The sequence below is a fragment of the Notamacropus eugenii genome, chromosome 2, assembly GCF_028372415.1.
Source record: "Notamacropus eugenii isolate mMacEug1 chromosome 2, mMacEug1.pri_v2, whole genome shotgun sequence".
Lineage (NCBI taxonomy): Eukaryota > Metazoa > Chordata > Mammalia > Diprotodontia > Macropodidae > Notamacropus > Notamacropus eugenii.
Window position 1 is genome coordinate 379,263,375 of NC_092873.1, and position 27,467 is coordinate 379,290,841.

Consider the following 27,467-nt stretch of genomic DNA (forward strand, 5'->3'; position numbering starts at 1 on the left):
TCCCTGTCCCATTCCAGGGTTCCTTTTTTGGTAAGGAAGACCTTACTGTGTTCTAGCTTCTATTCCAAGACCTAGAACATTCTTATCCTCCTGACTGTCAATCATTGCTTGGGCTAAAGAAAGGTCAAAAACAGGCAAATGTCGGAATCCTTGGAAGAGCACAGGGGAGGTGCAGTCAGCAGTGTAACAAGGAGCCCTGTGTCTGGTATCAGATCTGGATTCAAAACCCAGCTGTGCTGCTCACTATATGAGCCTGGGGAAATCACTGAAATTGTTGGGCCAGATGACCTTTAAGCTCCTTCCAGGTCACATACCCACAGCCCAAACACAGGAAAGTCATGGAAGATCTGCCACTATGAAAAATAAACATGTACCCTTTGCTCATCCTGGAAGAGATGGATAAAGATTACATACTAACAGGGGTGCTGGAACCAGCTCAAGCCTGCCCAAGAGAACTGACTGTTAAATGTTCAGTGTGAGCATTCACACCTCAAAACTCAGCAATACAAATCAGGGCTCAATTTATTGTTTTCTTGGTTGTCTGGACTAGAATTAATTGATGGAGAAAATGTTAATAATGCAAATTAAGCTTAAAAGTGTATCATGCCTGTGTTTTTTTTTTCCCTGCCCCCCTGCAACAGACAGCTGTTTAAAATTTACCAACGTACATACCACTGTTAACACAACCCAAAATAGACCACCATACACTGGGTTACAAAGCAGGCAGCTTTATTGGTCAGTTAGGGGTCAGTTCCTCTTCTTGCTTTTGCCTGTAACCTTGGCAGGGGCAATGACTGGGGCAGTTGCCTGATATAAAGCAGAGGAAATCTTGTTGATGTAGTAAAGACCAACCATGGAGAAGATGAAGCTGCATGGTGGAGGAAGGAAAGGGGTCACATTAAAGCCAAACTACCAGGGCCAGCAACTGAGTCCTTGAGGGATGTTAAATTGGGTCATTGTCCTAGAATATGGAGATGTGGGATAGGCTGCAGAAGCAGAGGAGTAACAGCGTTGAAGGATGGGTGTAGAGTGGAGGTGGGAGGAGTGAGAAGTCTATTTTCTGGCTAGAGGTGGCTAGAACTTTATCAAGTTCTCCTCTGATGCTCCCTTTTGGTGTGGAGGTACCTCATGAGTTTCAAAGGATGGACAGCACCAGCAGTGATACCAAGCTAAAAAGGCTTTTGGACCTGGTGCCTGAGGACCAGCTAAAGGGAGATGCTCATTACTACATTGGTTACAGGATGACAAATATTTTGGACACAGGGACTCATGGAGATCATCTAATTAAGGACTGGAAGGAATATCCATGCCAAGGAAATCATGGATCCTTAAAAAACTGAAATAAGTTAGACAAAAGAGGATAAGGCAATAAGGAAAGGGAACTAATACTGTAGCAGTAGATATGGGCACTGTGCCTCTTGTCACAATGCCCAATACTTACCAGGTGGTTACACAAACACGGTGGATGAGGCCAGAGGCAAAGAGAGCCAATAAGAGGCAGATGAGAACTGGAAGGGAGGAAGAAGAGGGCACAACTCAGAATGAAGGACTCAGAAATAACATGGAGCACATAGGTAGGGAACAGAATTTGGGGCAATCCATCATTCCTTGAATCCCATAGGGATGTCTGAAATAGACAGCATGGCAAAGAAGGCAGTCACTCTCCCTAGTGCAAGAGATATGGGTTCGAATCATAGTTCAGCTATATACTTCTCTTAATCACTGTATTAGAGTGAACCCTAGACTTATAGTCAGGAAGACCTACTTTCAGATCCTGTTTTGGATACTTACTGGCTGTGTGATCATGATCAAGTCACTTAACTTGTCTGCCTCAGATTCCCAACTGTAAAATGGGGATAATAACAGTACCTATCTCACAAGGTTGTTGAGGATCAAATGATTTGAGGATCAAATGAGATAATATTTGTAAAAAGATCTAAGCACAGTACCTGGCACATAGTTGGTATTCTGTCAATGCTTCTTTTCCTATCCCATCCCCTTCCTCTCTCTAAGCCTGTTTCTTCATATGTAAAACGAGGAAAACACCACCTATAGTAGCACTAACCTCAAAAAGCTATTATGAAGCTTAAAAGAGATAAAAAAAAAAACAAAACCATGAATTTTTAAGGACTATATATGTCCCTTGTCATAATTACCAAACTCTCAGGGCCCTAGCCTCCTCTTCTAGAGAATCAGCTTAGCACAAATTCCCTTGAAGCCAATTACTCCTCTCTGGGCTTGTTTTCTCAACTGTAAAATGAGGGGCTAGACTCAGTCTCTGGGTCTGGATGAAGGAGATCCTGAAAACCTGCAGCAGGATCAATTAAAACTTAAGAGAAGGGATCATCCGAGGGACAAGAATGGGTTTCAGTTTTATGGTTGCTTTGTTTTGTTTTATATCTTAATTATGAGTGAAATGTAATACTGACCACTTCTCAACATTCACTTTTATAATAGTTTTGAGTTCCAAACATTTTTCTCCCTCCCTTCCGTCCCCCCCACCCATGGCAAGTAATCTGATGTAGGTTATACATGTAGAATCATATTAAACATATTTCCACATTAGTCATTTTGTGAAAGAAGAATCAGAACCAAAGGAAAAAAACATGAGAAGGAAAAAAAACACAAAGAAAAAAGGTGAAAATAGTATGCTTTGATCTGCATTCAAACTCCATAGTTCTTTCTCTGGATGTGGACAGCATCATGAGTAACCTCCTTTCACAAAATACAACTCAGATGCATCCTCCCACAAGATACCTTTCTTGATTCCCTCAACTGTCAATGCTCTTTTTCTTCAAACCTATTAAAAAATCTGCTTTATACCTATTTTAATATTTTTGACACATTTATCACACATTCTCCCAATAAAATCTCAGCACCTTGAAGGCAGGACTTGTCTTGGTTTTAGTTCTTGGACTGTGCCCTTTTCCCTCCCCCCCACCCCCCCCACTGCTCATCCATGGCACAGTGCTTAGAATACTACAGCCAATTAATACTCCTTGAATTGAATTGGTGTGTGTGCATGTGTGTTTTACTGATCACAAATGTGTCTATCACGCTCTGAATTTCTAAGGATACGGACAAAAGATTTTAAGGGAAGCATATTTCTGTCTGGGATTTGGGGGTACAGTTTCAGTTAAAATTCACTATGGAAGGGTGTCATTTGCCCTGTCCGAAAACACAGCCTGATGTAGTGGATAGATCACTGGACCTGGAGTCAGAAAAACCTGGGCTCACATACTGCCTTACAAGCTGGGGTAAGTGCTTGAACTTTCTGGGTTTCCATCTTCTCACCTATAACATGAAGGGATTAGATTCAACGAACCCCGATCCTAGGAAGTGAAGTTTGTGTTAAATAAGAAAACACAACCATCTTTCTGCTACCTGAACATTCACAGGAGAGAATTTTAAAATCTGCCCTATTTGGCTCTGGGGGTATAGAATTGTTAGGACATGCTCAATACTCAAATCCGAAGCTCTATGTGATAAGTGTCTGTTTCAGGAGAAGCTAGAAAGCGGTCTGGTTCTGACTCATTCTTTCCAGGGGAGGAAACTGGAAAGATCACTAGTTGTTGTCAGAGATCTTGGGGTAGAATCCTGGCCCTGTCATTAAATAACTAACTACCTTTGTGACTAGAGGCAAGTCACTTAGCCTCTAAGAGCCTCAGTTTCTTCATCAGTAAAATAAGAGAGTTGGAAGTTCCTCAGGAATCAGAATCTATGATTCTATGGCCCCTTTTCCTTGCCAGCAATAGATGGCACTCCTTCTCAGAAGAGAAAGCAAAACCTTGAATAAAACTGCCCATTTGTCTGGCTCACGCCTTCCCTGCAAGGTAGATGATGAATTACTTTGGCTTCAGAGGACTTCTTCACTAACTCCTGCTTCAGAACACACAGTATAATGATGACGATGATGATGATAGTATTTATAAATTGCACTTTGTTTGCAAAGTGCTTTACAAACTAACTCATTTTATCCTCACAATGATCCTAGATGTAGGTGCTATCATCATCCCCATTTTACAGAGGAAAAAACTGAGTCTGAGGCCAGTTAAATGACTTATTCAGGACCACACAGTTTGTATGTATCTGAGGATGACTTTAACTCAGGTTTTCCTGACTCCAGGTCCAGTACTCTGTCCATGGTGCCACCTCCCTGCCCTTCCTTATGCCCCTAGTTTTTAGTATTCTCTCCTCAAGTCATCATGTACCTACTTACCTGTTTACAAATTGTATCCCCAGTAAAATATAGGATCATTGAGAGCAAGGTCTATTTTTTGTTTTGTCTTTAAACCTTAACACCCAGCCCTGTTCCTGTCATTGAGAAGGTACTTAATAAATTTTTTTTGTACTGGAGTGGAATGTCTGACTATCAATGAGAAGTGAAGGAAAAATATATTTGTAAGCCAAGTCCTACTTAACACATCATTCCTTTACCCTGATTGTCCTCCTTCCCCAAAAGGCTCCCATATCCCAGTACCTACTGGACACCTCCAGATTCTCACTTACTCTCAGGGAAGATCTTGGCCTGGAACCCTTTACCAAAGACCAGGTTCTCCAAATTGTTGAAGGCCTGAGGTAAAGGGGTTAAGGAGGATGGAAATGACACATTTCTACAGTGCTTTGAGGGTTACCAAGCACTGTCCTTGCAACAACTGGTATGTTGTTGTTATATAGGTTATCTCTCTTTCTTCACTTGTATTTCTATCTCTCTCTCTATATATATATATGTATATATATGTACATATATTTCTCTCTCCATCTATATCTTTACCTCTATATTTATTCATCTATTCCTATCTATATCTATCCATCTCTCTACCTCTATATCTCTCTCTGTATATGTCTGTATTCCATCTATCTAAATCTCTATTCATCTATATCTCCCTCTCTCTCTCTCTCTATATATATATCTGTATCTATTCGTGTATCTCCATCTAAATCTCTATCCATCTATATATGTAGATATAGATATCTGTATTCATCTATCTCCATCTATCTTTCTGTATCCATCTATCTCTCCTGTATTTCTATCTCTTGATATACCTCATCTTTCTGCTGCTCACGAGTCAAGGCCTCCCTCCTCTGAAACCCCCATTTTTCCCACCCTCCATCCATATCCCCACCCTCTGAAAGGATACAGTGAGGGAGAAAACAAAAAGTGCTGAGCCTAGCAGTCCCCCTTGGATCGTCAGCCACTCGGTGGAGGCAAGCTGCCGGCTGTACATCTGCATCCCTGCAAAAAGCAGCAGAGACAGGAGGGAGGAGAGGGCCAAAGAAGTGCCCGTGCCCACCACTGAAAGGGAAAATTGGGAAAGGAAGAACATTTTACAATCTGCTCCCCCCAAACACTCCTGCCTCCCCCCATTCCCATTATCTCCTAACACATCTGAGCCCGTTGCTGCCCCACTATCCCATGATTCGCCAGTAACACCCCAAAATTGTGCCTTGTCATCTCAACAATGTTCCAGGTTCCTTAGTGATTTCCCACAATGCCTAGTCTCCCACCAAGACCAGTGAGGATGATGACGGCCCACGCTGACATAATCCTTTCAGGCAGAGTTCTCAGCCTTGTCTGTGGTTAGGAATGTCTTGGTGGGCAGGGGGAACCTACACCCCTTTTCAGAATAGTGTGTTTAGATGCGGGATCGCAAAGGAAGCTAAAGAGAGCGAAGCATGCTGATTAACGATGGTTTTGAAACAAGGGGCCCCCGGTGAAACACAGGCACCCCCGGCTTTCCCTGCCCTGGCACAGATGAGGAAACCAAAGGGCCCACCCGGGGCTCTCCACGCACATAAATCGTGCCTAACTCCTCCAAGGACAGACGAGCCACGAGGGGCCAGTCCTCCCACTGACCCCGACACTTCCTAGACAATGCTCCGTTCAATCCATCGAGGAAAAGGCAGCACGGAGCAGAGCTCCGGGCTCTGCGCCACCTCGCGAGGCCGCTTCCGCTCTCTGAACCTCAGTTTCCTCGTCTGTACAATGGGGGTGAAGTGCTCAGTCTCCGCTGAAGCCCTTCCTGCCCATTGAAGCTGGCCGGCCACGTCAGCGCCGCCGAGTCCCCGGCCCGGCCCCGGCCCCGGCCCCGGCCCAGCAGCGGTCCCACTCCCACTCCTACCCCCCCGCCCAGCCAGCCCTCCTAGGGGATCCCAGCCAGATCCCGCCCGGTCCCGTTACCCATGATGCTCCACGTGCGGGTGGGCTCAGCACCTCCGGCCCGGAGAAAAGAAGAAACCCAACCGAACTCGGAAAGATGTGCGCATGCGTCAAGCCTCGGCCTTTTCTCTTCCCTTCCCCCTCGCTGCCTCCTTCTTTCGACTCCTCCACCTTGAGCCGGCGGGCGTCGCCCTCTGCCGGAGAGGAGGAAGAAGTGCAAGGAAGGCGAGCCCCAGCCACCGCCCCTGCCCTACCACCCAGAAGACTCTGCCCTGTTCTAGTCCACCCTAGTCCGCGCCGCTACATCCTCAGTGTCCGCTGTGCTCAGCTCTTCTGCACTGCTGGATCCAGCGCCTCCAGTCCCTTCCACATTCTCCCGGGTGTTCAGTTTACTCCACATCCCCCCCATGCCCACTATGTCCACCTCCTACCCGTAATGCCCCCTCCCCGATGTTTGTTGCATAGCTAACTCCAAGCCTCGGGTCGCCCTTCCCTCCAGACCCCCCTTCCTCAATGGTGTCCACCTCCCTCTAGGCCAGTAATCCTGGAGGGCGGGGGTTGGGGTGTGAGGGTATGGAGAGTATGGGGGGGCGGCATCCCGGGGCACACACACCACACCTCGATTTGACAGGAGCAAAGGTGCTCCGGGGAGCAAGTTACAGCATAGGAAGAGCAGTCTCCCCAACTCTCCGCCTCCCCTCTTTCTAGGTTACCCTCCCCCTCCCAGAGGACCACGTGGGGGAGAGTCCCATCCTTCCACCCCCTTCCCGCCACCCCCCACACCACCTTCCGCACCCTCTCTGCTCTCTGCTCCCCCCTCCTCCCAACCACAGGCGCTGTTCGAAGCCGGTCCCTGGAGCATGCGCAGTGTTGCCCCACCCCAAGCCCCCACCGTCAAAATTCCCTCCCCCACCCCCCTACCCCACCCCGACTCCAGCATTAAGCTAGGGGGGCTCATAGGCGAAGCCGGGATCGGACACATCAGGCTCTGGTGGAGGGGGGGAAATTGGGGGTGGGCAGTGAGCACCCCGAGAGCCATGGCTGAGGGTGAGGATATGCAGACCTTCACTTCCATCATGGATGCGCTGGTCCGCATCAGCGTGAGTTGCGGATGGAGGGGGGAAAGTGGGAAACTGGTGGGGAGCTGGAGTGAGGTGGTCATGGGCTAAAGGACGGGGTGCACGAGTCAGGGGGCTGGAGTTGGCCATAGCGGCTGAACAGGTGGACGTGCGGATGCCGGGCTGCAGCCCCGAGGCTGAGGAGAGAGAGGCTGGGTTGGGAAGATGGGGACAGGTGTGAAGGGGGATAGGAAAGGACAGGTATGAAGAGGCGCTCGGGGAAGAGGGAAGTTGTTCGCGGGGGCTTTGAGTTACAATGGGGTAAAGCATCTAAGCGATGGGGTTTAGGGAAGCTGTGAACAGCTGGTGGGGAGTCTCGCCAGATGTGGAGGTGGGGGAAGGGGGCGGCATAAGGCGTAAGTCGGAAGGGGACTTGCCTAGGTCTTTCGTGTTTGGGGTAGCTATGGAGAGAGGCTTGGCAAGAGGGCTGGAGGGATGTCCGAGGGACCAGTGATGCTCCTGGGGGAATGTGTGCTTGGAGAACCGATGAAAGGGGATTAGAAATGATTCCCCTCGAGGTGAAAAGCTCCATTTCCACCTCTCCCCTGACCCCACCACATGTCACCCCAGCTGCCCCTCACCCCTAATCTCACCCCCACCCCCGTGTGCCTCCGAGCCCTGGGTTGTCATGGCAACCCCGTGCCCGGCGCTCCCAGGGGCGGTGCCAACCCGGCTCCCCCCCTCCTTCCCTCCCTCCTTTGTGTCAGCTGCGCCCCTGGCCGGGATGGCTGCTAGGAGAGGGAACAAGGTGAGGTTGGGGAGGGGAACGTGAGGGTGGGGACAGCTGGGAGGCCCCCACCACTACTGAAAAAGGGAGAGGCTACTTCCGGTGGGGAGGGGGAGGGGGCGGGGCACTCGTTACCCCCAGCTCCCTTGGGGGGCAGCTAGGGATGCTGTGCTGGGGAGGATGGGAGGCGGGGCAGAAAGCGATACAGTGGGATGGCGACGATGGGAGGTGAATCGCTTAGAGGGGCGATTGAAGCTAGCGGACGGATGGGTTCGGAGGTCTGAAAACTCTGCAGAGTCAGGGAGGTTGAGCACAGGAGATGGAGCCTTGTAAAGTGATGGGGACAGGAGAGGGAGCAGCTGCTGGAGGAACGCTAGAGAAACGGGCCTGGAATCCTGGCAGTCTAAGGGATTGTGTCCTTGAGCTAAACGTCCGTGCTTTGGCAAGGGGAGTGGGGGCGGCGGGCCAGGTGAGTGGGGGGGGGGGGGGCGGAGAAATGCGGCCGGGTTGCTGCAGAGATAGAAAAGGGGAGGGCATGGGAATAGGAAACAACTCTGGCACTACCTACGTCTCCCAACGCCGATGCATTGATGGAGGGAAACTGAGGCAAAGGGGGAACAGTATCTCTGGGTGGGGAAGGAATGCCAGACCAGTTATTAGCTCGGTATCCCAGAGGTAGGTGGTTGGATGAGAAGAGTGAGCTCTTTCCTTTCTTGCCTTTTTCTCTGGGAGACCATGACCCAGTCATTCCAACCTCATCCAAAAATCCATTTTTATCCAAAGGGTCCAAAATTCGGCAAAAAAAAAAAACAAAACAAAACCAAAAAACCCAAAGCCCTACCATAATAGCATGTATCCAAGCCCTGACAGCCTATCTTCCCTTTTTTCCCTCCTCCTCCCTCATCCCTCCAGACAAGCATGAAGAACATGGAGAGGGAATTGCTGTGCCCTGTCTGCCAGGAGATGTACAAGCAGCCACTGGTGCTGCCCTGTGCCCACAATGTATGCCAGGCCTGTGCCAGGGAAGTGCTCGGTCAGCAGGGTTATGGGAGCCACACTGGGGATCCCAGCTCTGAGCCCACCTCACCTGCCTCCACCCCTTCCACCCGAAGTCCCCGTCTTGGCCGTAGGACCCTCCCCAAAGCAGATCGCTTGGACAGGCTGCTCAAGTCAGGTGGGGATACTGAATCTAGGTGGGAAAGGTTGGGGGGGGGGTGGTAATCGCAGAAGATTACATAGACCAGGAATTATGGGAGTAAAGGTACACAGAAAAGCTAGGGGTTGTGTGCCTGGGAAATGGGGGGGAAAGGGAGTAAGGGGAAGGAGCCTTCTCTGAGTCTCCTTGTCTAGTGATGTTTCTGTTTGTGCTGATGAAAAGGCACCTGTTTAGGGAGTAAATCTGTTTGTGTCCCAGCTGTGGCACCAGCTGTGGTGTGAGGACTGGAATTGACACATGCCCTTCTTTCCATCTCCCTCCTCATGCTCTCCTTCAGGTTTTGGAACATACCCTGGCCGGAAACGGGGAGCCTTGCACCCCCAGATTGTGACGTTTCCATGCCCAGCATGCCAGGGTGATGTGGAGCTGGGTGAGCGGGGCCTGAATGGCCTCTTCCGTAACTTGACCCTAGAGCGGGTTGTGGAGCGGTACCGTCAGAGTGTGAGTGTGGGTGGTGCCATCTTGTGCCAGCTTTGTAAGCCCCCACCTCTGGAGGCCACCAAGGGCTGTACCGAGTGCCGTGCCACCTTCTGCAATGAGTGCTTCAAGCTCTACCACCCCTGGGGCACTCAGAAGGCCCAGCATGAACCCACTCTGCCCACCCTCACTTTCCGCCCCAAGGTGAGCAGGCCCTGACAGTCAAACCTCCAGGTATCTCTGCAGAGGCTTAAGAAGCTGGGGGAGAGGGAAGTTCTGAATAGCATTATGTTAGCTCCAGTACAATGCTTCCATGCTATTAGGGATCCTGGATATGTGGGCAACTAGATCTTTCAGTACCCAGAGAATCACCAGGCAATCTGTAAGATGCTTAGATATTTACCGTAAAATACATGCATGGGCACACAGAAACACACAGAATTGAAGCTTTGCTGGTGACAAAGTATTAATGACATACTCATGAAAGGGACTGAACAAGCATTTTAGTAGTACCCAGAATAATGTCCTTTATTTTAAGGGCATCCATTACTATCCAGAATAATGCTCCTAATTTTAGATACCCCCTTGCACCTAAAAAAAGCCAGGCTCACTGTAGTGCCACCTAAGGCTAGTGTAAACTAGCAGCATGGTGCAGCCCCAACCTTCCCCCTAGGACAAGATATTACATCTGCCTTGGGCACCTAAACTTGGGCATTCAGGAGACTAAGAAAGATTTATTAATAGCATTGCCTTGATTTTCTCTGCAGGGTCTGATGTGCCCAGACCACAAAGAAGAAGTCTCTCACTACTGCAAGACATGCCAGCGCCTGGTGTGCCAGCTTTGCCGGGTTCGGCGTACCCACAGTGGGCATAAGATTACACCTGTGCTCAGTGCCTATCAGGTTCTAAAGGTGAGAAGCCTTTTTGTCCTATCTTTATTTCTTAGCCTCCTCCCTACCCCACCACATAATCACCCTGTGCCACACCAATCTGATCTTTCTCACCACCGGGGAAAAAACTCCTCCTGTGCCCGGGCATAATGCCCACTTCTCTCTTCCTTCTCAGGAGAAACTGACAAAGAGCCTGACATATATTTTGGGAAATCAGGACACTGTACAAACCCAGATCTGTGAGCTGGAGGAGACAGTGAGGCACACAGAGGTGAGGGAGGGCACAGGGGCAGGCTTGGTGCCAGGGCAGGGTGGGTAAGGCTGGCTGAAATGTCAGAGAGTTCTGATAGTTCTGAAAGAAGGCAATTTTGGGGTGTCTTGGAGTTGTCTGAGGGGATAAGTAAGCAAAGGTTGTTGAGTATGTTGGCGCTTGTGGAAAGGTTTACATGGACTCTCGTGAGTGGAAAGGTGCAGATAGGGACAGTCATCACAGGGAGAGCCCCAGAGGGAAGTAGCATAAATACCCCAAGGCTTACCATTCAGCCCTAAAAGGCTGTCACAGGCACCCAGGAAGTTGGCATAGCTAGCAGGTAGCCATAACTTTGATGCTTTCTGCCAAATGGTTTGGTTTGGATGCCCAGGGGAATGGGCAGTGATGTAGGCATCCAGCAAGGTTGACACAAATACAAAATGTTTGACATGAACAAGCAAGAGTCCTCCACTGGGGCCATGAGTCTTGTCCCTTTACCTATGAAGGTAGAGATAGTATTAGTGCAGATACTTAGAGGACTAGCAGTGATGCTGGGCACCCAGAAAGTTGGTAAAGGGACCAGTGTAAGAAAAACGGAGAATCATATTCCCTGTGCCCTTTTCTTCCCTTGGGCAGGTGAGTGGTCAGCAAGCAAAGGAGGAAGTGGCTCAACTGGTACGGGGGCTGGGTGCAGTGCTGGAGGAGAAGAGGGCAACGCTGCTGCAGGCCATTGATGAATGCCAACAGGAACGGCTAGCGCGGCTGGGGGCCCAGCTCCAGGAGCACCGGAGCCTGTTGGATGGCTCAGGACTAGTGGGCTATGCTCAAGAGGTCCTCAAAGAGACTGACCAGCCTTGTTTTGTACAGGCTGCCAAGCAGCTACACCACAGGTACCCACTGGGCACCATACTAGGAAGCCCTTCCTCAGAAAAGGGTAGGGCTGAGAACAAGGTAGGAGTGTGGAGGAAATGGGAAAGGAGAAAGAAGGAAGGCTTGCTCTAAATGGGTGAAGCTTGCTTGTAGACAAGTGACAGAACATGTCCATGCTCATGCCAAAGGGTGGATTTGGTGCTCTGAGCATCCAGGGATTATTTGGACACTCCGAAGAGTATTATAAAGCAGGACTGAGGTTTGAGGGGTGGGATGGGCTCCCAAATCCAGTGCTAGAGCCAGAGTCATATATGAGATCCCAGGGAGCCAGTTCCTGTACCAGGGTGCAGGATGGATGATGTCTGTGCTGACCACCTCCTCTAGGATCGCCCGGGCAACAGAGGCCCTCCAGAACTTCCGGCCAGCTACCAGCTCCTCCTTCCGCCATTGTCAGTTGGATGTGGGGCGCGAGATGAAGCTGCTGACTGAGCTCAGCTTCCTAAGAGGTAATGAGGTGGCCAGACCCTGTCCCCTCTCCCATCTCCCCCACCTTCTCCTCCCTCTTCCTGGCAGCGGGCCCGGGGGGCAGTGTCCACCTCAGAGAGCTTCGTCCTTGCCCTGCCCTCAGCCTCCCCAGCGCCCAGCCCCTGCTCAGCCCCCGACCCCAGCTCCATTGAGCTCCGCTCAGCGCTGCTTCTCCCTCTCTTTGTTTATAGGCTGTGGCCACGGCGGAGTCTGCTCCGGAGCACCCCAGGCAAGTCACTGGCCCCTGCCCCGGGGGCCCTGCCCCCCGCTGGGCCCTCTGTCCTACCCTGCCCTCCTCAAAGAGCTCTCCTCATTTCCCCACCTGTCTGATTTTCCTAACATGACCTTTGGATCGCCCCTCTTGATTTCTGACCTTTTGACTTTCCTTCACTCTCTCGTCTTCGTTTACCATTGTATCTCTTCCCTCCTTGTCCTTTCCCTTTCATTCACCTTACCTTTGTCCTCCCAACCTTCCCCCTGACTTTCGCTGTCCTGTCCCTAGGGCTCTTGCCTTTCTCTGCTTCTGCTCCCTGCTTCCTGCTCCCTGCTCCCTGCTCCCTGCCCCCTCCCTACCGGCATCTTTTTGCTTCCCATTCTTATTTTCCTATTGATTTATGTTCTAGGGACCTGTGTCCTTCTTCTTCCTCTATTTCTTGTCTTATTCCTTTCTCCCCCCTCCCACACCCCACTCATCACTTAGAGTTGAAAGGGACCTTAGAGGTCAGTTATAGGCTCATAGGAGCCCCTAATTATACTGACGAGGAATCCAAAGCCCATTAAGGTCAAAGTGACTTGCCCAAGGTTATCCAGCTAGTTAGCAGCAAATCTGGGCAGAGCTCCCAGGCTGCCCCTGACTCCCAGACTAATTAGTGTCCTCTCTGCTATCCTGTGCTTCCTCTATCCCCTTTTACCTTCCAATTGTCTATCTTTTACTCTTCCTACCTATATTTTGTACCTCTCTCTACTCCCATCTCCCAGATGCCTGCTCCCTGCTTGTCCCAGCCTGGGTACCAGTGTGTTTCCATTTCCCAGCTTCCTTCTTCAGGTATCCCCAACCCCTCACTTCCACTCACCCTCCGGGCTCCCGCTGCCCGCCCTCTCCTTCCCCTTTACCCCATCCCATCACAGGCCCCTGTGTGTCCTGACCTGCTATTTTTTCTTGCAGTGCCTGAGGCTCCTGTCATCGACACCCAGCGCACCTTTGCCTACGACCAGATTTTCCTCTGCTGGCGGCTGCCCCCACATTCCCCACCTGCTTGGCACTATACTGTGGAATTCCGGCGCACAGATGTTCCTAATCCCCCAGGCCCCACCCGCTGGCAGCGGCGAGAGGAGGTAAGAGGGACCAGTGCTCTGCTGGAGAACCCCGACCCAGGCTCAGTCTACGTGCTTCGAGTCAGAGGCTGCAATAAGGCTGGCTATGGAGAGTACAGTGAGGATGTCCACCTGCACACACCTCCTGCACCAGGTGAGCTGCTAGACAAGGGCTGGGAACTGGGACAGATCTGGGCACTAAGAGAGCAAGTACTTAGGGAGTGTAGGGCTAACCCCGTCGGGGAGGAATGCCACGTGGTCATCAGGTACCTAATTAACAACACTAGATGACTTGGTCTGGTACAAAGACTTTGGACTTGGAAATACAAGAAAACTAGGTTTGAGTCCTTCCTCTGACACCTACTAGCTGTGTAACTTTGAGTAAATCTCTTAATCTCTCTGTGCCTCAGTTTCCTCATCTGTTAAACGCTCTATCCAGCCTCTCACATTGTCATGAGGAAACTGTTTTGCAAACCTTAAAGCATTCCATAATTGTGAATTACTTTTACAGGAAGCAATGAATAGCCAGTCATTGGGTGGGCATCCTAGACTATTGGGGTTCTGATTCTAAATCTGCCCTTTCGATTGAATGGCCATGGGTAAGCCACTGAAACTGTCTAAATCTCAGTTTTCCCACCTGCAAATTGGGGACAATAATAGTGAGGTTGTGGTGGAGAGAGAGTTAGCCTCAGGCTCGGGAAGAGCTGGGTCCCAATTTTACCTCAATGCCTAGTGGCCATGTGATCCTGGGTAATTCACCACTCAGTGCCCCAAAAAACTGAGACTATATGGAAGTCTGAGTCAGCACAGCTGGTGCCTTGAGTTGGTAGGAATTCTCATACTAGTGAAATTACAGATCCGGATACCTCACTCCATGTGACCACCAATAATCCAACAAATCCTATCTTACCATATGCCACCTAACCTATCCTACCATGTTGTTATAAGGTTTAAACCAGATAAGGACTGTAAAGAGACTTGTAAATCTCAGAGGGTTGTTTAAAATTAAGGCATTAGGGCATGGGCTTGTGGGGTTGGCATGAAGGAAAGAGATGGAGGTGGAAATGAATGAGAAACTTAGGGATAGACACAGGGACTCTAGACACGGAGGAATATATGCAATGGGATAGAGAGAAAGGGTACCCATTATTGGGCTCAGCAGAGGTGGGGTCTGGGGCTTGGGGGTGGGGGAATGATTTTTGTACTCTTCCATAAAATTCTTCCTGGGGTCCCATACCCATCCTTTGCCTTCTACCTTCATACCCACTCCCCATTCCTATTCCCCGTCATGGCCCACTGTCTGTCCTAGGAATTCATTCAACTGGCCCTTAAAACTCCAGGTTTCCTCTCCCTTCCTACCCTGCTTAAGCACCCCACCCAAGTCATCCAGCTCAGGCATTGTGCCCAATAGACCCTTGCCTGCCACCTCATTATGGTCCCTTCCCTCCTCCACTTCCAGCAGTCTGGCTTGAAATGAGGAGACATCCAGGGGAAATTCTCCCAGAGGAAACTCCTCTTCCTTCTGCTCCCCCTGAATTTGGACTGATGCCTTGCTAAAACCCTGTACTTTCTGGGCACAGACAATGCCCTGAGTCCCCTCCTTGTGCTTTCCTCCTGCTTTCCCCATCCTCCTGTTCTTCCGATCTTGCCCCCTCTCCCCCAGTTCTGCACTTCTTCTTGGATGGGCGCTGGGGTTCTAGCAGAGAGCGGCTGGCCATCAGCAAGGACCAACGGGCAGTGCGCAGCATACCAGGGGTGCCTCTGCTCCTGGCGGCTGAGCGACTGTTGACAGGCTGCCATCTGAGTGTGGACATCGTGCTGGGGGATGTGGCCGTAACCCAGGGCCGAAGCTACTGGGCCTGTGCTGTGGACCCAGCCTCCTACCTGGTCAAAGTGGGTGTTGGGCTAGAAAGCAAACTGCAGGAGAATTTCCAGGGTGCCCCGGACGTGGTCAGCCCCAGGTCAGGCCACAAAAGGGGCTACGGGTGGGGGCGGTGTGGGAGAGAGCACAGGGACCCAGAAGGGCTAAAAAAAGGCAGACAAGGGAACTGAGCAGTTTGGCCCCATAGGAATATAGAAACCCAGGCCTTGGGTGTGGGGAGAGAGTAAAAAACTGAAGCAACAGGCTAAGAAATGTCTAGAATGGGACCAATATAAAGGGAAGGACCCTGGCCTCAAATCTTGGCTCCACTGGGGGAAGACTTGGGCGAGATGCTTTCTAAGGTCTCTTCCAATTATAAATCCTATGATCCTATGAGGGGAACATAGGAGGAGATAATAGGGGTGGAAAGGGGAGGAGGATGGTCTATCCCTGATCCTGTCCTGAGCATTTGCTTTGGATCTTCCTCTAGGTACGATCCAGACAGTGGTCATGACAGTGGAGCAGAAGATGCCACTGTGGAGGCATCTCCACCTTTTGCCTTCCTGACCATTGGCATGGGCAAGATCCTGCTGGGAGCTGGTGGTAGTGGGGGAGCGGGGCTGACAGGGCGAGATGGGCCTGGGGCTGGCTGCACGGTTCCCCTGCCTCCCCGCCTAGGCATCTGCCTGGACTATGAGCGAGGTCGGGTCTCCTTCCTTGATGCTGTGTCTTTCCGTGGGCTGCTCGAGTGCCCGCTGGACTGTTCAGGACCTGTTTGTCCAGCTTTTTGCTTTATTGGGGGTGGTGCAGTCCAACTGCAAGAGCCGGTGGGTATTAAGCCTGAGAGGAAAGTCACAATTGGGGGCTTCTCTAAGCTGGATTGAGCCCCACAGGCATGGTGGGTGCTGTGGGTCCTATTCTCCTGGATTCCTGATCTAAGCCACACCATGAGCCCGAAGCCCTAAGCCTAAGTGAAGGCTCCCACAGAGCTGGGCATCTCCCCTGGCTCCCTTTCCTTAGGATCTTTTCTTCCACATCTCCTATTAGTTTACCCTTGTCATTTGACTGATCTCTGCCAGTTCCTCCTGCCAGTACAGGTACTGCTCCCCTGTAACCCTTCCATCTAGGATTTCATGTTGATCCCTCTACTCTCCCCTGGGTTGGGTATGTTCTCTATCGTTCCTAGGCACTGGGGTTGCCCTCCACTTTTTTCCAGTTATCTCTTGGCCTAGGCATAGGATCTAATGAGTTTACACGTCCCAGGAAAAATTCACATTTTCTTGCCCATCCTGCCTGGGCATCTTACTTAAGTCACCCAGAGTGGGCACTATGCCTTCTGTGTCCCCCTCTCACTGCTGTACCCTGATTTTCTCAGTCTGGCTTAGAGTGAGGGGTATAGGTCTGGGGGAAACTTTCCAGTGAAGAACACCCACCCACCCACCTCCAATTTCTCACTGACGTCCTGCTAACTTCTCTGCCCCATGGACACTGTCCTCCCCATCATAAACCTGAGGTTGGTAAGACCTTCTCTAGCCTGGCAGGGCCCAGGTACTCTCTCCCAGGGGGCCACAGGTAGGTGCCCACTGGAACAGAGGAGCTGGGGCCCCTTTCTGTCATGCTTGTTTTATTGGGGCTATCCCAGTCTCCCCAGCTGCATGTCCTCTTCTCTCCTTTCCCTCTGCATGTTTTGTCCTCCCCATTCCCCAATACCAGTGTGCCAAGTCTTCCCAGGGGCCCTGATGAGCAGGGCCCAGTACCCCATGGCAGGCTAGGCTGGGCAACATCGCTCATGCTCATCCTTTGCTCCCTGTGGGTGGGCAATGCTCTGGCCTATGCCAATGGCTGTAATTTTCACAGTTTCTAACAATAAAGGGTGATGCCAGATACAACCCAGGTCTAGCCATTCCTTTCAAAGCTCCATTCCCATAGTTCATAGTGATAGAAATAATGACTTTCGTGTTAGAATCATGGGAAGCTGGATGAACACTGGGCTTGGTGCCCAAGGAAAGGGGTCTCACTACTAGAGTTCCCTAAGGTGGGGAGAGGAGACCCGTCTACCATATCATGATACTCAGAAGCTAAGGGAGTGACAAATACACATAGCACCCATACTCATATAATTATCATCTATATACATACATAGGTACACACGGCATGTACAATGAGGACATGTAATGGGTACCTGTGCTCATACACAGTCAGTACATATGTACACAATACAGACCCATCATAATCACACACAGAGCATTCAAAAGCAAACCCATCCAACCCCTACATATGATCTACATTTACCCACATATATAGAGCCATGCAACAGATTAGCCACCAGGGGGTGCCATAACTCCAAATGGAGATGCCAGCAGAGGCCACTATCCCAGTTACAGGACCTCCAGAGCTGACCAGGTAATGGCATCAAGGCCTTATCCACCCATCAGGTGGAGGAATAGAGCTAAGGAGGCAGGGGCAGGAGGTGGTCCATCAACCAAGATTGCTTTAATGCACTGGAACCACTTCTCCATTACTGGAGGAGTTGGAAGAAAGAGGGAGTGGGGAAAAGGATGAACCCCAAACTATCACAAATGGGGGGAGGAGGGAAGAAGACCCTGACAAGCCAAGAAGGGACTACTTAGAGGACTGGCCTTGAAAGAAGAGGGAACTGGTACCATGCCAGTGCCCGGATCTAACACAGTCCTTCTTATCAAAGGTCTATTGACTTTGCTACTGTTATCACGGCTTTGGGATTTACTTAACGCCAAGTCAGCTAAGAATAGAGCTGCCCCCTGGCACCGTGCCAGGGGGAAGGAGTGAACCAAGGGCTCCACCTGCCTTGGTGTGAGAAGAAACCCCTATCTGGGCTGAGCCAGCACAACCAAGCACGTCTGGGGCCCGGAGGGGGCGAAGAGGTGGAGGAAAGGGGTTAGGTAAGATTGGGCCTTCTGATACAAGAGCTTGACTCTCGGTTTCATTTCCTCCTTCCTTGTGGGAATCATCAAAAATGGGGTGAGAGGCAAAGTTTCTGACAAACTAAGGCTTTTCACACCAGCAAGTAGTCTTAGATGTTATTGCCAATCTTATAAAGCATCCCACTTGACCTACTCTTGACATTCCCCCAGCCCCTGCCAGGGCTATCAGTCCCCTTGGAATATAGAACACAGAAGGTTAGAATTGAAATGGACCTCAAGAGAGTGTCTAACCCAACTTGCTTATTTTATAGATGAGGTAACTAAGGTACAAGGGAGGGGTCAGTGATGAAGATCAAACAGCTGATCTAGGGCAGACCAAGGAGACACCCACCTTGACTCATGTCCTTTGCTAATACCCACATGAAACATCATTTGTTCCCCACTCCAAAGTCCCTGACTTCCCACAACACAACTTCCATATTCATCCCCTTCCTCTGGTCTCTTAAACTTTCACCCCCAAGTTCCTTATTGACCTTCAAGTAAGCCTCCTCTATCTTGTATTGCACCCCACCTAAAGACATTTGTTTTCCACCTAATACTGTCCCCAAATTCCCCACCAGAATCCTGCTGCCTCCCCTCAAACACTACTCACTGTCAATGGGTCCCAGTGTCACAACTGTGACATGACAGATCATTTAAACATTTGTACCTTCACTTCTTTCATCTGTAAAATGAAGGAGGATGGAGCTAGATGATCTAGTCTCCAGAGATACCAGAATGCTTACCTTGGAACCTAGCCTCCCCACTATCAAGCCTTCTCCCCTCCCTTTCCAACTCTTCCCTCAAAAGCAGTACTATTCCAAGCCCACTGGAGACTTTGAGGCCTAAGGGTAGTTAGAGGGTGGGCTAGGTCCGAGGAAGGAAGGACAGATAGAGGTTCAAAGATGTTCTGTTTGTGGGAGTCATCAGTTTTATTGAGTCACATGCAGATTTCTCTTCCCCAACCCCCAACCCACCCTGGTTTCAGCATCTTGCAGAAGTCATCACTATGCCTCAGGACAGCGCATGAGGGTGGGATATCAGCATTCAGTCTTGGATAGCTTTATCTGGAGATGGATTGGGGTGGCGAAGTCTGTGTCTAAGGGGCCTTCAGAGAAAGGAACCCTCAGGACACTACCCACTCTGGGCTCCCTGCTTTTCCTTCCAGGAGAGGGAGGGGCGGAGGCCAAGAAATGGGGAAAGTGCCCTCAGTAGTGCTTGACTCTGGACACAAAGCTGGTACCATTGCTCTACAGGTTAGCAGAAGTAGCCACTGGATTCACATAAGAGAGGCTGTTGCTACCATTTCCTGGAGAGATCTGGGCAGGGGGAGGGAATATGGGTGTGTTAAACTGTTTAGGGAGTGCAGAGAAGAGGTATTGGAGAAAGACATAATGCCCCCTGGATCTCCCTTGGTGGCACTAGGGTCCCTTCCCAACTCCCCTGAAGGGTTAACAACACCTGCCCGGGCTCCACCGACAACCAATGCGACTGTAAACAGCGTCTTTCCCTTCCCCTTCCCTTGGCTCAGCCCCCTCCTTAGCTCCTAGCCCTTAGTCTGCCCACCCCCACCCTCATCTCTGGCTCCCTTAATTCTCTCCACCCCAAAGAGGGGGACAGGACAAAGAAAAGGAAGTCAGGGAGTGGGGCACATAACTAGGAGGGGAGAGGGAAAGATTCTCCCTTCCCCCACCGAAAGTTTTAGCCCAAGGTAGAGTGGTAATTATTTACCCAGTGACTGGAGCCTGATGTTTCGGGAAGGAGAGGAAAAGGAGGGGGGGAGTGGGGAAAATCTGCCTCTGGGCCTTCTGGGAATTGCCCTCCCCCCTCCATCTAACCCCTCTCTGGTTTTACAGCTTTCCCACCAAAATTAAACCAAAAACCAAAAGCAAAATATTTGTCCCTCTCCCCTATGCATTTGCCAGTTCATTATTACAGTACCCTCTAACATCCCTGTAGCTCTAGACACTCATACCCCAACCCAGGCACCACCTACTCTACCCTCTGGGCACGCAGGCAGTTGCCTATATATATAGGTGACAACTCTACTGAACTATGAAAGTGCTGTTGCAGGCACCATGGGCACCTGCTGTCCCTGGCACCCCCCTGAGGGAATGAAGGGGAAGGGGGGTGGTCACTGGCTCCCAGAACTCCCATCTTCCATACTTCCTGTACCATCCACCCCCAGGCCTCCCAGGCTCCTTTTCTTAGCACTACACTTCTGGCTCTCTATTTACATCCAACAATGTCTGTGCTCCTGTGTTCACAGTGCCCTCTCCTCTGTGTCTCTTTGAAACCCTTCAGATCCTCTCAGTACACTATGATGTCTGGGCTCTGTCATGACTACTCCCACACTGAATATTTTCCCGTGTCCCTTTAATCCTTTCTTAGATCCCAGCCACACTTGCCTTCCCACTGCCCACTAGGCATAGCCTCACCTCTTCATAGGGACTGTGCTTGGTGTTGCTTGGGGGCACATATCGTCCATGAGTATGATAAGGGGGGTACTCATTCATGGGATGGTAAGAATGTTGGGATGGGAAGATGTCCAGTTGTCCACAATGTTCCCGGCGGAAATAAGATATCACCTGGAAGAGGTGGAGATGAAGGCAGAAGGGCACAGTGGCTGATGGTTAGGGAACCAAGACAGGGGGAGGACCCAAACATCTGGGCTGGACAAAGCACTTACCAGGGCACTAAGGTGCAAAATTGCCAAAGCAAGCAGGATACAGACTATCACAAGCAAAGCAATGGCATAGCCTGGCACAGCAGAATCAGTAGATGAGGCTTTAGAATTCCACTCACGGACTAGAAAAGAGAGTTGGATTGTAAAAGAATCTCCCAAGATGCCTTGTCCCAATCTTCTTTAAGACCCCTGCTCTTCTCCCACAAAAAGGGAGTGTGTGCCTGTGTACTTAGGTCCAAGGAGACCCATGAGTGTGGGGCAATAGAACCTGGAAATATGAATTCCTGGCTCTGGGGCAGACTATCTGGGGGAATGTTCCAAGTTCCCAGAGAGTACCTGGGTAGTGAGGTGGGGGAGGGGGGCACTAGTGGGGGGGGGGGGATAGAAACCTTACCAGTTATATCTGATGGTGAAATAGTCAGGTTGTACATATTCTTATTCACATTTTCAGCAAACAGAGTCTGTACTTCATTGGCTGTGATGCTGCCCTCTTGGAAGACCACGATACAGTCTGTAATCACAGAGCCCATTCTGGGCACAGGAAAATTGGCACCTAAGTCCTGTACATTCCAGTTCCTGTTTCAGACCACTTTTCCCTCCTCCTGGAACCGGTACTCCTTCTCATATCTAAGCTGGTGACCTACCCACCCCCAATACCACCCATATCTGCAGATTGGTACCTGAACTGGAGCAGGTAAAAGGTCAGAAATGCCTTGTTTTCGTAGACCTGCCGCAACTGGGAAAAGAGAGGAAGGAAGAAGTATAGCCAGAACGCCAGAGGAATAAATGGCCATCTGGGGGTTAGGGGAAGTCTTCCCAACCTATAGGGAGAGGATGGTACCTACCAGATCATTAACAGAATCCTTCAAGCTTTGATAGTAGAAAGAGCTGGGATTCTCCAGGGAAGAGTTAAAAGGCTTTTGGAGGATGTGGAATGAGAGGAAAAACATACTCTCATAAATGATAACTGGGAGGTGAGAGGTGCTTTGGCTGACAGTAATGGGTTGTGATATGGAGCTGTGGTTATTGTTAGGGGTTGGAGTGGCTTTTTGGTGAAGGGTTGAAGAAATATTCTTGGGGTTATCAGTAGTTGCTGCAGTGATGGGAGTGCTTTTTGTAGCTATAGTGCTATGGTGACTAGTGGGTGTAGTGGAGGTGTGATGGTCAGAGGGTGTGAATGTGCTATGGTTAGTGGGGGGTGTAGAGGAGGTGTGATGGTCAGTGGGTGTGAATGTGCTGTGGTTAGTGGGGGGTGTAGTGGAGGTGGGATGGTCAGTGGGTGCGGATGTGCTGTGGTTACTGGGGGGGGCAGTGGAGGTGGGATGGTCAGTGGGTGCGGATGTGCTGTGGTTAGTGGGGGGTGTAGTGGAGGTGGGATGGTCAGTGGGTGCGGATGTGCTGTGGTTACTGGGGGGGGCAGTGGAGGTGGGATGGTCAGTGGGTGCGGATGTGCTGTGGTTACTGGGGGGGGCAGTGGAGGTGGGATGGTCAGTGGGTGCGGATGTGCTGTGGTTAGTGGGGGGTGTAGTGGAGGTGGGATGGTCAGTGGGTGCGGATGTGCTGTGGTTACTGGGGGGGGCAGTGGAGGTGGGATGGTCAGTGGGTGCGGATGTGCTGTGGTTACTGGGGGGGGTAGTGGAGGTGGGATGGTCAGTGGGTGCGGATGTGCTGTGGTTACTGGGGGGTGTAGTGGAGGTGGGATGGTCAGTGGGTGCGGATGTGCTGTGGTTACTGGGGGGTGTAGTGGAGGTGGGATGGTCAGTGGGTGCGGATGTGCTGTGGTTACTGGGGGGTGTAGGGGAGGTGGGATGCTCACTAGGTGCGTATGTGGTAGATATGCTGTTGTCTGTGTGAGCTGTGGTCCCAGTACTGTGGTGGCCATTGATTTCAGGTTCATCAACAGCAGTTACGGGTCCATGTGAGCTAGATGAAGCTGTGGCACTGAGGGTAATGGTTGTCCTGTGTTTCTCGGTAGTTCCGTTGCTGCGGTTTGTGTCCAGAGTTGTTGCTGTAGCTGCCTCATGGTCAGGGCTGGTAGTTGTGCCAAAGGTACTGTTGCCAATAGCTATAAGAAGTCAGAGACACTGAGTTAGGCTGGAGCCCAGTCTGATCAGGGAGAAGCAACAGACCTAGAGAGATTTAGGCAGAAAGTAGAAAGAAAGAAATTTTAGGAAGTAGGTGGTTGGAGAAAACCCAAAGACACTAGGCACTCCACCTTCCTTGAATTCATCGTTGGCTCCATGTTCTGCTTCTAGTTTTCCTCCATTGTTGCCCTGCTCCCTGCCCCACCACACACACACACACACACACACACACACACACACACACACACACACACACACACACACACACACACACACACACTTCCATAGTTGCCTCACCTTTCCTCTGCTTTCACCCCCTGGAAACCTTCTAGGTAATCAAGCAGGATCCCTCACTGCCCAAAGCTTTGTCCTTTCAATAGGGTCTCCTCTCAGTCCCAGTCTCTGTAACTCCTTCTTCCTCTTCTTCTTCCTCCACTTTGGCCCCAGCTTTGAACCCTTCAGCTCACCCTCACATCAGGATTCCCTCCCCCTTCAGCAAACTCCGCCGGAAGTAAAAACTAGCCCAGAGGCTATTTTAAAAATGGTATAAATCAAGCCACCCCATTCCCCATCTCTTTTTCCCCTGCCCTCACCTGTAGGTACCAGGAACAATACAAGGACCAGGGTGGGTTGGATGCCCGGGGTCATGGTGGTAACCAGCGGAGGGGAGCGTTCAGCAGGCAGGGCCAGGTTCTGCCCGAAAGGCTGTGTCGGGCTCAGGAGCCCGCTGCTTTATACCAGTCCTCCGCCCGAGGCTCCGACAGCCAGAGCAGGTGACAGGTGACACAACCCCACCCCCCTCCATCCCTCCTCCCTTCTACTTCTCCTCCTTCTCCTCCACACACATTCCTGACCCCTCGGGTACAGCGGGCTCCAGATCACTCAACCCTTTGACAACCTGTTTGTTCTCCACCTGGCGTCACCCCCATCTCCCCTCCCTCCCTTCACACGGAAGGGAGCCAGGTCACCTGGAACTTCAGACCTTCTTTCTGGACCCCGGGGCGGTGCCCGGGGTGGGAAAATGGACTGAGTTGAGAGGTGTTAGATCAGTACCCCTGGCTCCCCCGAGGGTCTAGGGCTGCGGACGCCGCATCATCTTCTAGCCCCCGGAGTCCCTGACTTCCTGGGACACATCTTCCTGTAGGACCCCTCTCACGACCCCAGCCCCAGCACAAAGGAAACTTGAATATCAGAACAGCTACCCCATTTCCTGAAACAACCCCACCCAATGCCAGCCCCTCCCGGTCCGTTCTGCCCCGTAGATCTGGCCCGAAACCCGACAGTCCCCGCCCCAGGGGTTTTCTGTATGCCTGGTTGCCTTCCGCGTTTTCTCACGGGTGCGTGGTGGGGGGGAGGGGGATAAAGGAGTGGGAGGAAGGAGGAAGTAAGAAGAAGAAAAGAGGGTAAGATCTTTGGGGTCCTTCCACCCCAATTCTCCAACTCCGCACGCATCCTGTCAGGTAACAGAACCATTCTGCCCCCTGGTGGTCATCAGGAGCCTTCAAGAATTAGAGAGGGAGGTGAACGGTTCGGGGGAGAAACACCTGAGGAGGGAAGTGGGGCAGAGCAGCCCCTGGCAGGGGAGAAGTAACAAGGAACACAAAACGACTCTGAATTTGGGGGCTGGAGAGCCCCGAATGTCGGTCCGTACTTAGTCCCCAACTATATGAGCCTGAATAAGTCGCTTCATCTTTGAGAGCCGATTTCCTACTTTATAAAATAGGGCATAACAATCCTCGTGTTACCTAATTTGTGGGTTTGTTTTGAAAAGCAGTAAGATAATGTGCATGTAAGGGGGTTTAGCAGGGAAACCCTATAAACTGTGATACTAGGGTCAACTATTGCTAGAATTATTTTAGCATTCGGCTTCTTCCCTTGTAAAGGAAGAAGGAAAAGACACCGAATTTAGAGCAGGGAAAGATCTCAGAAGCTATCTAGTGGGAAGGCAAGGGGAGGAAATGAGCATTTCTATAGTACCTACAATATGCCAGGCATTGTGCAAGCATTTTTTAAATTAATTTATTTGTTTTCTACAATCACTTCCATAAGTCTTAGATTTTCTCCCCCTTCCTACCTCCTCCCTCCCCAAGACAGCATGCATTCTTATATGGGTTCTACACATACATTCTTATTAAATACATTTTCACATTAGTCATGTTGCATGGAAGAATTGAAATGAATGGGAGAAACCATGAGAAAAACCCAAACAAAACAAAACACAACACAAGAGGAAATATTCTGCTTCATTTTGTGTTTCAATTCCATAGTTATTTCTCTGGATATGGATGGCATTTTGCCTCAAGAGTTCATTGGGAATGTTTTAGGTCCTTGCATTGCTGTGAAGGGCTAAGTCTACCAGAAAAATTCCTGGCTCACTGTGATTGTTACCATGTACCATATTCTCCTGGTTCTGCTCCTTTCACTCAGCATCAGCTCATATGATTCCTTCCAGGCCTCCCTGAAGTCTTCCTGTTCATCATTTCTTATAGCACAATAGTATTCTATTGCATTCATGTACCACAACTTGTTCAGCCATTCCCCAGTTGATGGGCATCCCCTTGATTTCCACTTCTTGGCCACCACAAAGAGAGCTGCTATACATATTTTTGTACATGTGGGACCCTTTCCCATTTTTGTGATCTCTTTGGGATACAGTCCTAGTAGCAATATTGCTGAGTCAAAGGGTATGTACATTTCTGTAGCCCTTTGGACATAGTTCCAAATTGCTCTCCAGATTGGCTGGATCAGTTCACGGCTCCACCAACAATGAATTAGTGTTCTCACTCTGTCACATCTTCTCCAACATTTATCATCTTTCTGTTTTTTCATGTTAACCAATCTGATAGGTGTGATGTGGTACCTCAGAGTTGTTTTGATTTGCATCTCTCTAATCAATAGTGATTTAGAGCATTTTTTCATATGACTATAGATAGCCTTAATTTCTTCCTCTGAAAACTGCCTGTTCATATCCTTTGACCATTTATCAATTGGGGACAAGCATTTAAAAAAATTTTTTCTCATTTAATACAACCCTACTAGATAAGTGCTATTATTATCTAGTCAAACCCTTCATTTTAGAGGAACTGAGACTCAGAAAAATGAATTGTTCACACAGATGGTAAGGAGCAGAAGCAGGACCAGAATGATGCTTCTACCCTTGTCTTATTCTCCTTACAAGCATGTTATGATGAGACTTAATCAAACATCAAGCAATTATTAAGGACCAACTCCGTGTCAGGCATCTCTGTGCTAGATGCTGGGGATACAGTGACAAAAGCTGATTGCCCCTGACCTCAGAGAGCTTCCATTCTTATCCAGAAATTGACATATCACAGAATCACAGAATTTTAGAACTGGAAAAGTTCTTGGCAGCTGTAAGTCCAACCAAAGTTCTAAAGGAATCTTCTCTATAACATATACAAATAGTAGCTGTCCAAGCCTCCACATACAGACGTCCTGGGAGAAGGGGGTGGGGAAGAAGCTATCTATCATTCCCCTTTGGGGCAGTGCTAACTGATAGGAAGATTCTCCTGAACTCTCTCCTGAATTGTCTCCTCTACACATTCCCTTCATTGGAATGACTCCTAATTCTTCTCTTGGTGTCAACAATTAACAAGTCTAATCTTTCTGGAACAAGACAGTCCTTTAAATATTTACATATATCCCAATAAGTAAATGGCCAAAGTATGTAAACAGGCAGTTTTCAAGGAAAGAAATGAAAGCTATCGACCATCATATGGAAAAATTATTGAAATCATAAGAAAAATGCAAATTAAAACAACTCAGATTTCACTTCACACCCATCAGATCAAAAAAGATGGTAAATGAGGAAAATGACTGTTTACAGGAATGCAAGCAGACATACTAATTGATGGAGCTGTCAAAAGGTCCAACCATTCTGGAAAACAACTTGGAACTATACCCCCCAAGTCACTAAACTGTATACTCTTTGACCCACAATACCACTATTGGGAAAATATCCCAAAGACATCAAAGAAAGGAAATGAATCATATATGCAAAAATATTTATAGCAATATTTTTTGTTACAGCCAAGAACTGGAAAGAAACTGTCCATCAATTGGGGAGTGGCTAAGCAAATTGTGGTATATGAATGTAATAGAATATTACTATGCTATAAGAAATGACAGAATGGATTCAGGGAAACCCAGAGAAAGACTTTTATGAACTAATAAAGCAATACAGAACCGTGGATGAATTGTTGGACATGTTGTTAGCAAGATCTGAATTCAAATCCCATCTCAGACACTTCCAGCTATATGACTGTAAGCATGTTACTTAACCTATTTGTGCCTTGGTTTCCTCATATGTTAAAATGAGGGCATTGAACTGGAGGACCTATATTTAAGGCCTCTTCCAGGTCTAAATCTATGATCCTATGAAGTGAG

The 27,467-nt window shown here is 49.7% G+C and overlaps 3 protein-coding genes across 11 annotated transcripts; 1 reads left to right on the forward strand and 2 right to left on the reverse strand.

The window, feature by feature from the left end:
• Positions 1 to 712: 712 nt before the first annotated feature.
• On the reverse strand, positions 713 to 7,020 carry KRTCAP2 (keratinocyte associated protein 2). Of its 7 annotated transcripts, none has more exons than XM_072647203.1 (6): positions 6,956 to 7,020; positions 6,182 to 6,354; positions 5,142 to 5,296; positions 4,510 to 4,573; positions 1,442 to 1,508; positions 713 to 868 (listed from the first exon to the last, which is right to left on the reverse strand). In XM_072647203.1, the coding sequence occupies exons 2-6, from the start codon at positions 6,183 to 6,185 to the stop codon at positions 748 to 750; spliced, it is 411 nt and encodes a 136-aa protein (XP_072503304.1). In that variant the 5' UTR covers positions 6,186 to 6,354; positions 6,956 to 7,020; the 3' UTR covers positions 713 to 747. The 7 variants fall into 7 exon arrangements, with proteins under 7 accessions (XP_072503304.1, XP_072503305.1, XP_072503307.1 ...); XM_072647204.1 differs by lacking the exon at positions 6,956 to 7,020 and adding an exon at positions 6,779 to 6,866; XM_072647206.1 differs by lacking the exon at positions 6,956 to 7,020 and adding an exon at positions 5,796 to 5,979 and having other exon boundaries at positions 6,182 to 6,289.
• A 135-nt stretch (positions 7,021 to 7,155) lies between these two features.
• TRIM46 (tripartite motif containing 46) lies at positions 7,156 to 17,237 on the forward strand. Of its 3 annotated transcripts, none has more exons than XM_072647209.1 (10): positions 7,156 to 7,260; positions 8,918 to 9,179; positions 9,499 to 9,842; positions 10,406 to 10,549; positions 10,704 to 10,799; positions 11,415 to 11,668; positions 12,033 to 12,154; positions 13,339 to 13,641; positions 15,151 to 15,448; positions 15,839 to 17,237. In XM_072647209.1, exons 1-10 carry the CDS (start codon positions 7,198 to 7,200, stop codon positions 16,230 to 16,232), a joined length of 2,280 nt encoding a protein of 759 aa, XP_072503310.1. In that variant the 5' UTR covers positions 7,156 to 7,197; the 3' UTR covers positions 16,233 to 17,237. The 3 variants fall into 3 exon arrangements, with proteins under 3 accessions (XP_072503310.1, XP_072503309.1, XP_072503308.1); XM_072647208.1 differs by lacking the exon at positions 7,156 to 7,260 and adding an exon at positions 7,640 to 8,026; XM_072647207.1 differs by lacking the exon at positions 7,156 to 7,260 and adding an exon at positions 8,163 to 8,474.
• Positions 17,238 to 19,198: 1,961 nt separating this feature from the next.
• Positions 19,199 to 23,822, reverse strand: MUC1 (mucin 1, cell surface associated). Its single transcript, XM_072647210.1, has 7 exons — positions 23,654 to 23,822; positions 21,822 to 23,041; positions 21,657 to 21,712; positions 21,371 to 21,507; positions 20,980 to 21,098; positions 20,729 to 20,878; positions 19,199 to 19,609 (listed from the first exon to the last, which is right to left on the reverse strand). The coding sequence occupies exons 1-7, from the start codon at positions 23,706 to 23,708 to the stop codon at positions 19,541 to 19,543; spliced, it is 1,806 nt and encodes a 601-aa protein (XP_072503311.1). The 5' UTR covers positions 23,709 to 23,822; the 3' UTR covers positions 19,199 to 19,540.
• Positions 23,823 to 27,467: the final 3,645 nt, after the last annotated feature.

What these genes read in the sequence shown, in the direction of transcription:
- KRTCAP2 (XM_072647201.1), bottom strand. Translation starts at nt 5,545, where the DNA reads ATGTCAGCGTGGGCCGTCATCATCCTCACTGGTCTTG. An exon ending in TTTTTGTTTTCTCCCTCACT is followed by an intron (nt 4,574 to 5,141) that starts GTATCCTTTCAG and finishes CCTTTACCTCAG; the next exon opens with GCCTTCAACAATTTGGAGAA. An exon ending in CGTGTTTGTGTAACCACCTG is followed by an intron (nt 869 to 1,441) that starts GTAAGTATTGGG and finishes TCCACCATGCAG; the next exon opens with CTTCATCTTCTCCATGGTTG.
- TRIM46 (XM_072647207.1), top strand. Translation starts at nt 8,325, where the DNA reads ATGGAGCCTTGTAAAGTGATGGGGACAGGAGAGGGAGCAGCTGCTGGA. An exon ending in GGACAGGCTGCTCAAGTCAG is followed by an intron (nt 9,180 to 9,498) that starts GTGGGGATACTG and finishes GCTCTCCTTCAG; the next exon opens with GTTTTGGAACATACCCTGGC. An exon ending in CCGGACGTGGTCAGCCCCAG is followed by an intron (nt 15,449 to 15,838) that starts GTCAGGCCACAA and finishes ATCTTCCTCTAG; the next exon opens with GTACGATCCAGACAGTGGTC.
- MUC1 (XM_072647210.1), bottom strand. Translation starts at nt 23,708, where the DNA reads ATGACCCCGGGCATCCAACCCACCCTGGTCCTTGTATTGTTCCTGGTA. An exon ending in AGGATTCTGTTAATGATCTG is followed by an intron (nt 21,713 to 21,821) that starts GTAGGTACCATC and finishes CTCTTTTCCCAG; the next exon opens with TTGCGGCAGGTCTACGAAAA. An exon ending in TTCACCATCAGATATAACTG is followed by an intron (nt 21,099 to 21,370) that starts GTAAGGTTTCTA and finishes TCTCTTTTCTAG; the next exon opens with TCCGTGAGTGGAATTCTAAA.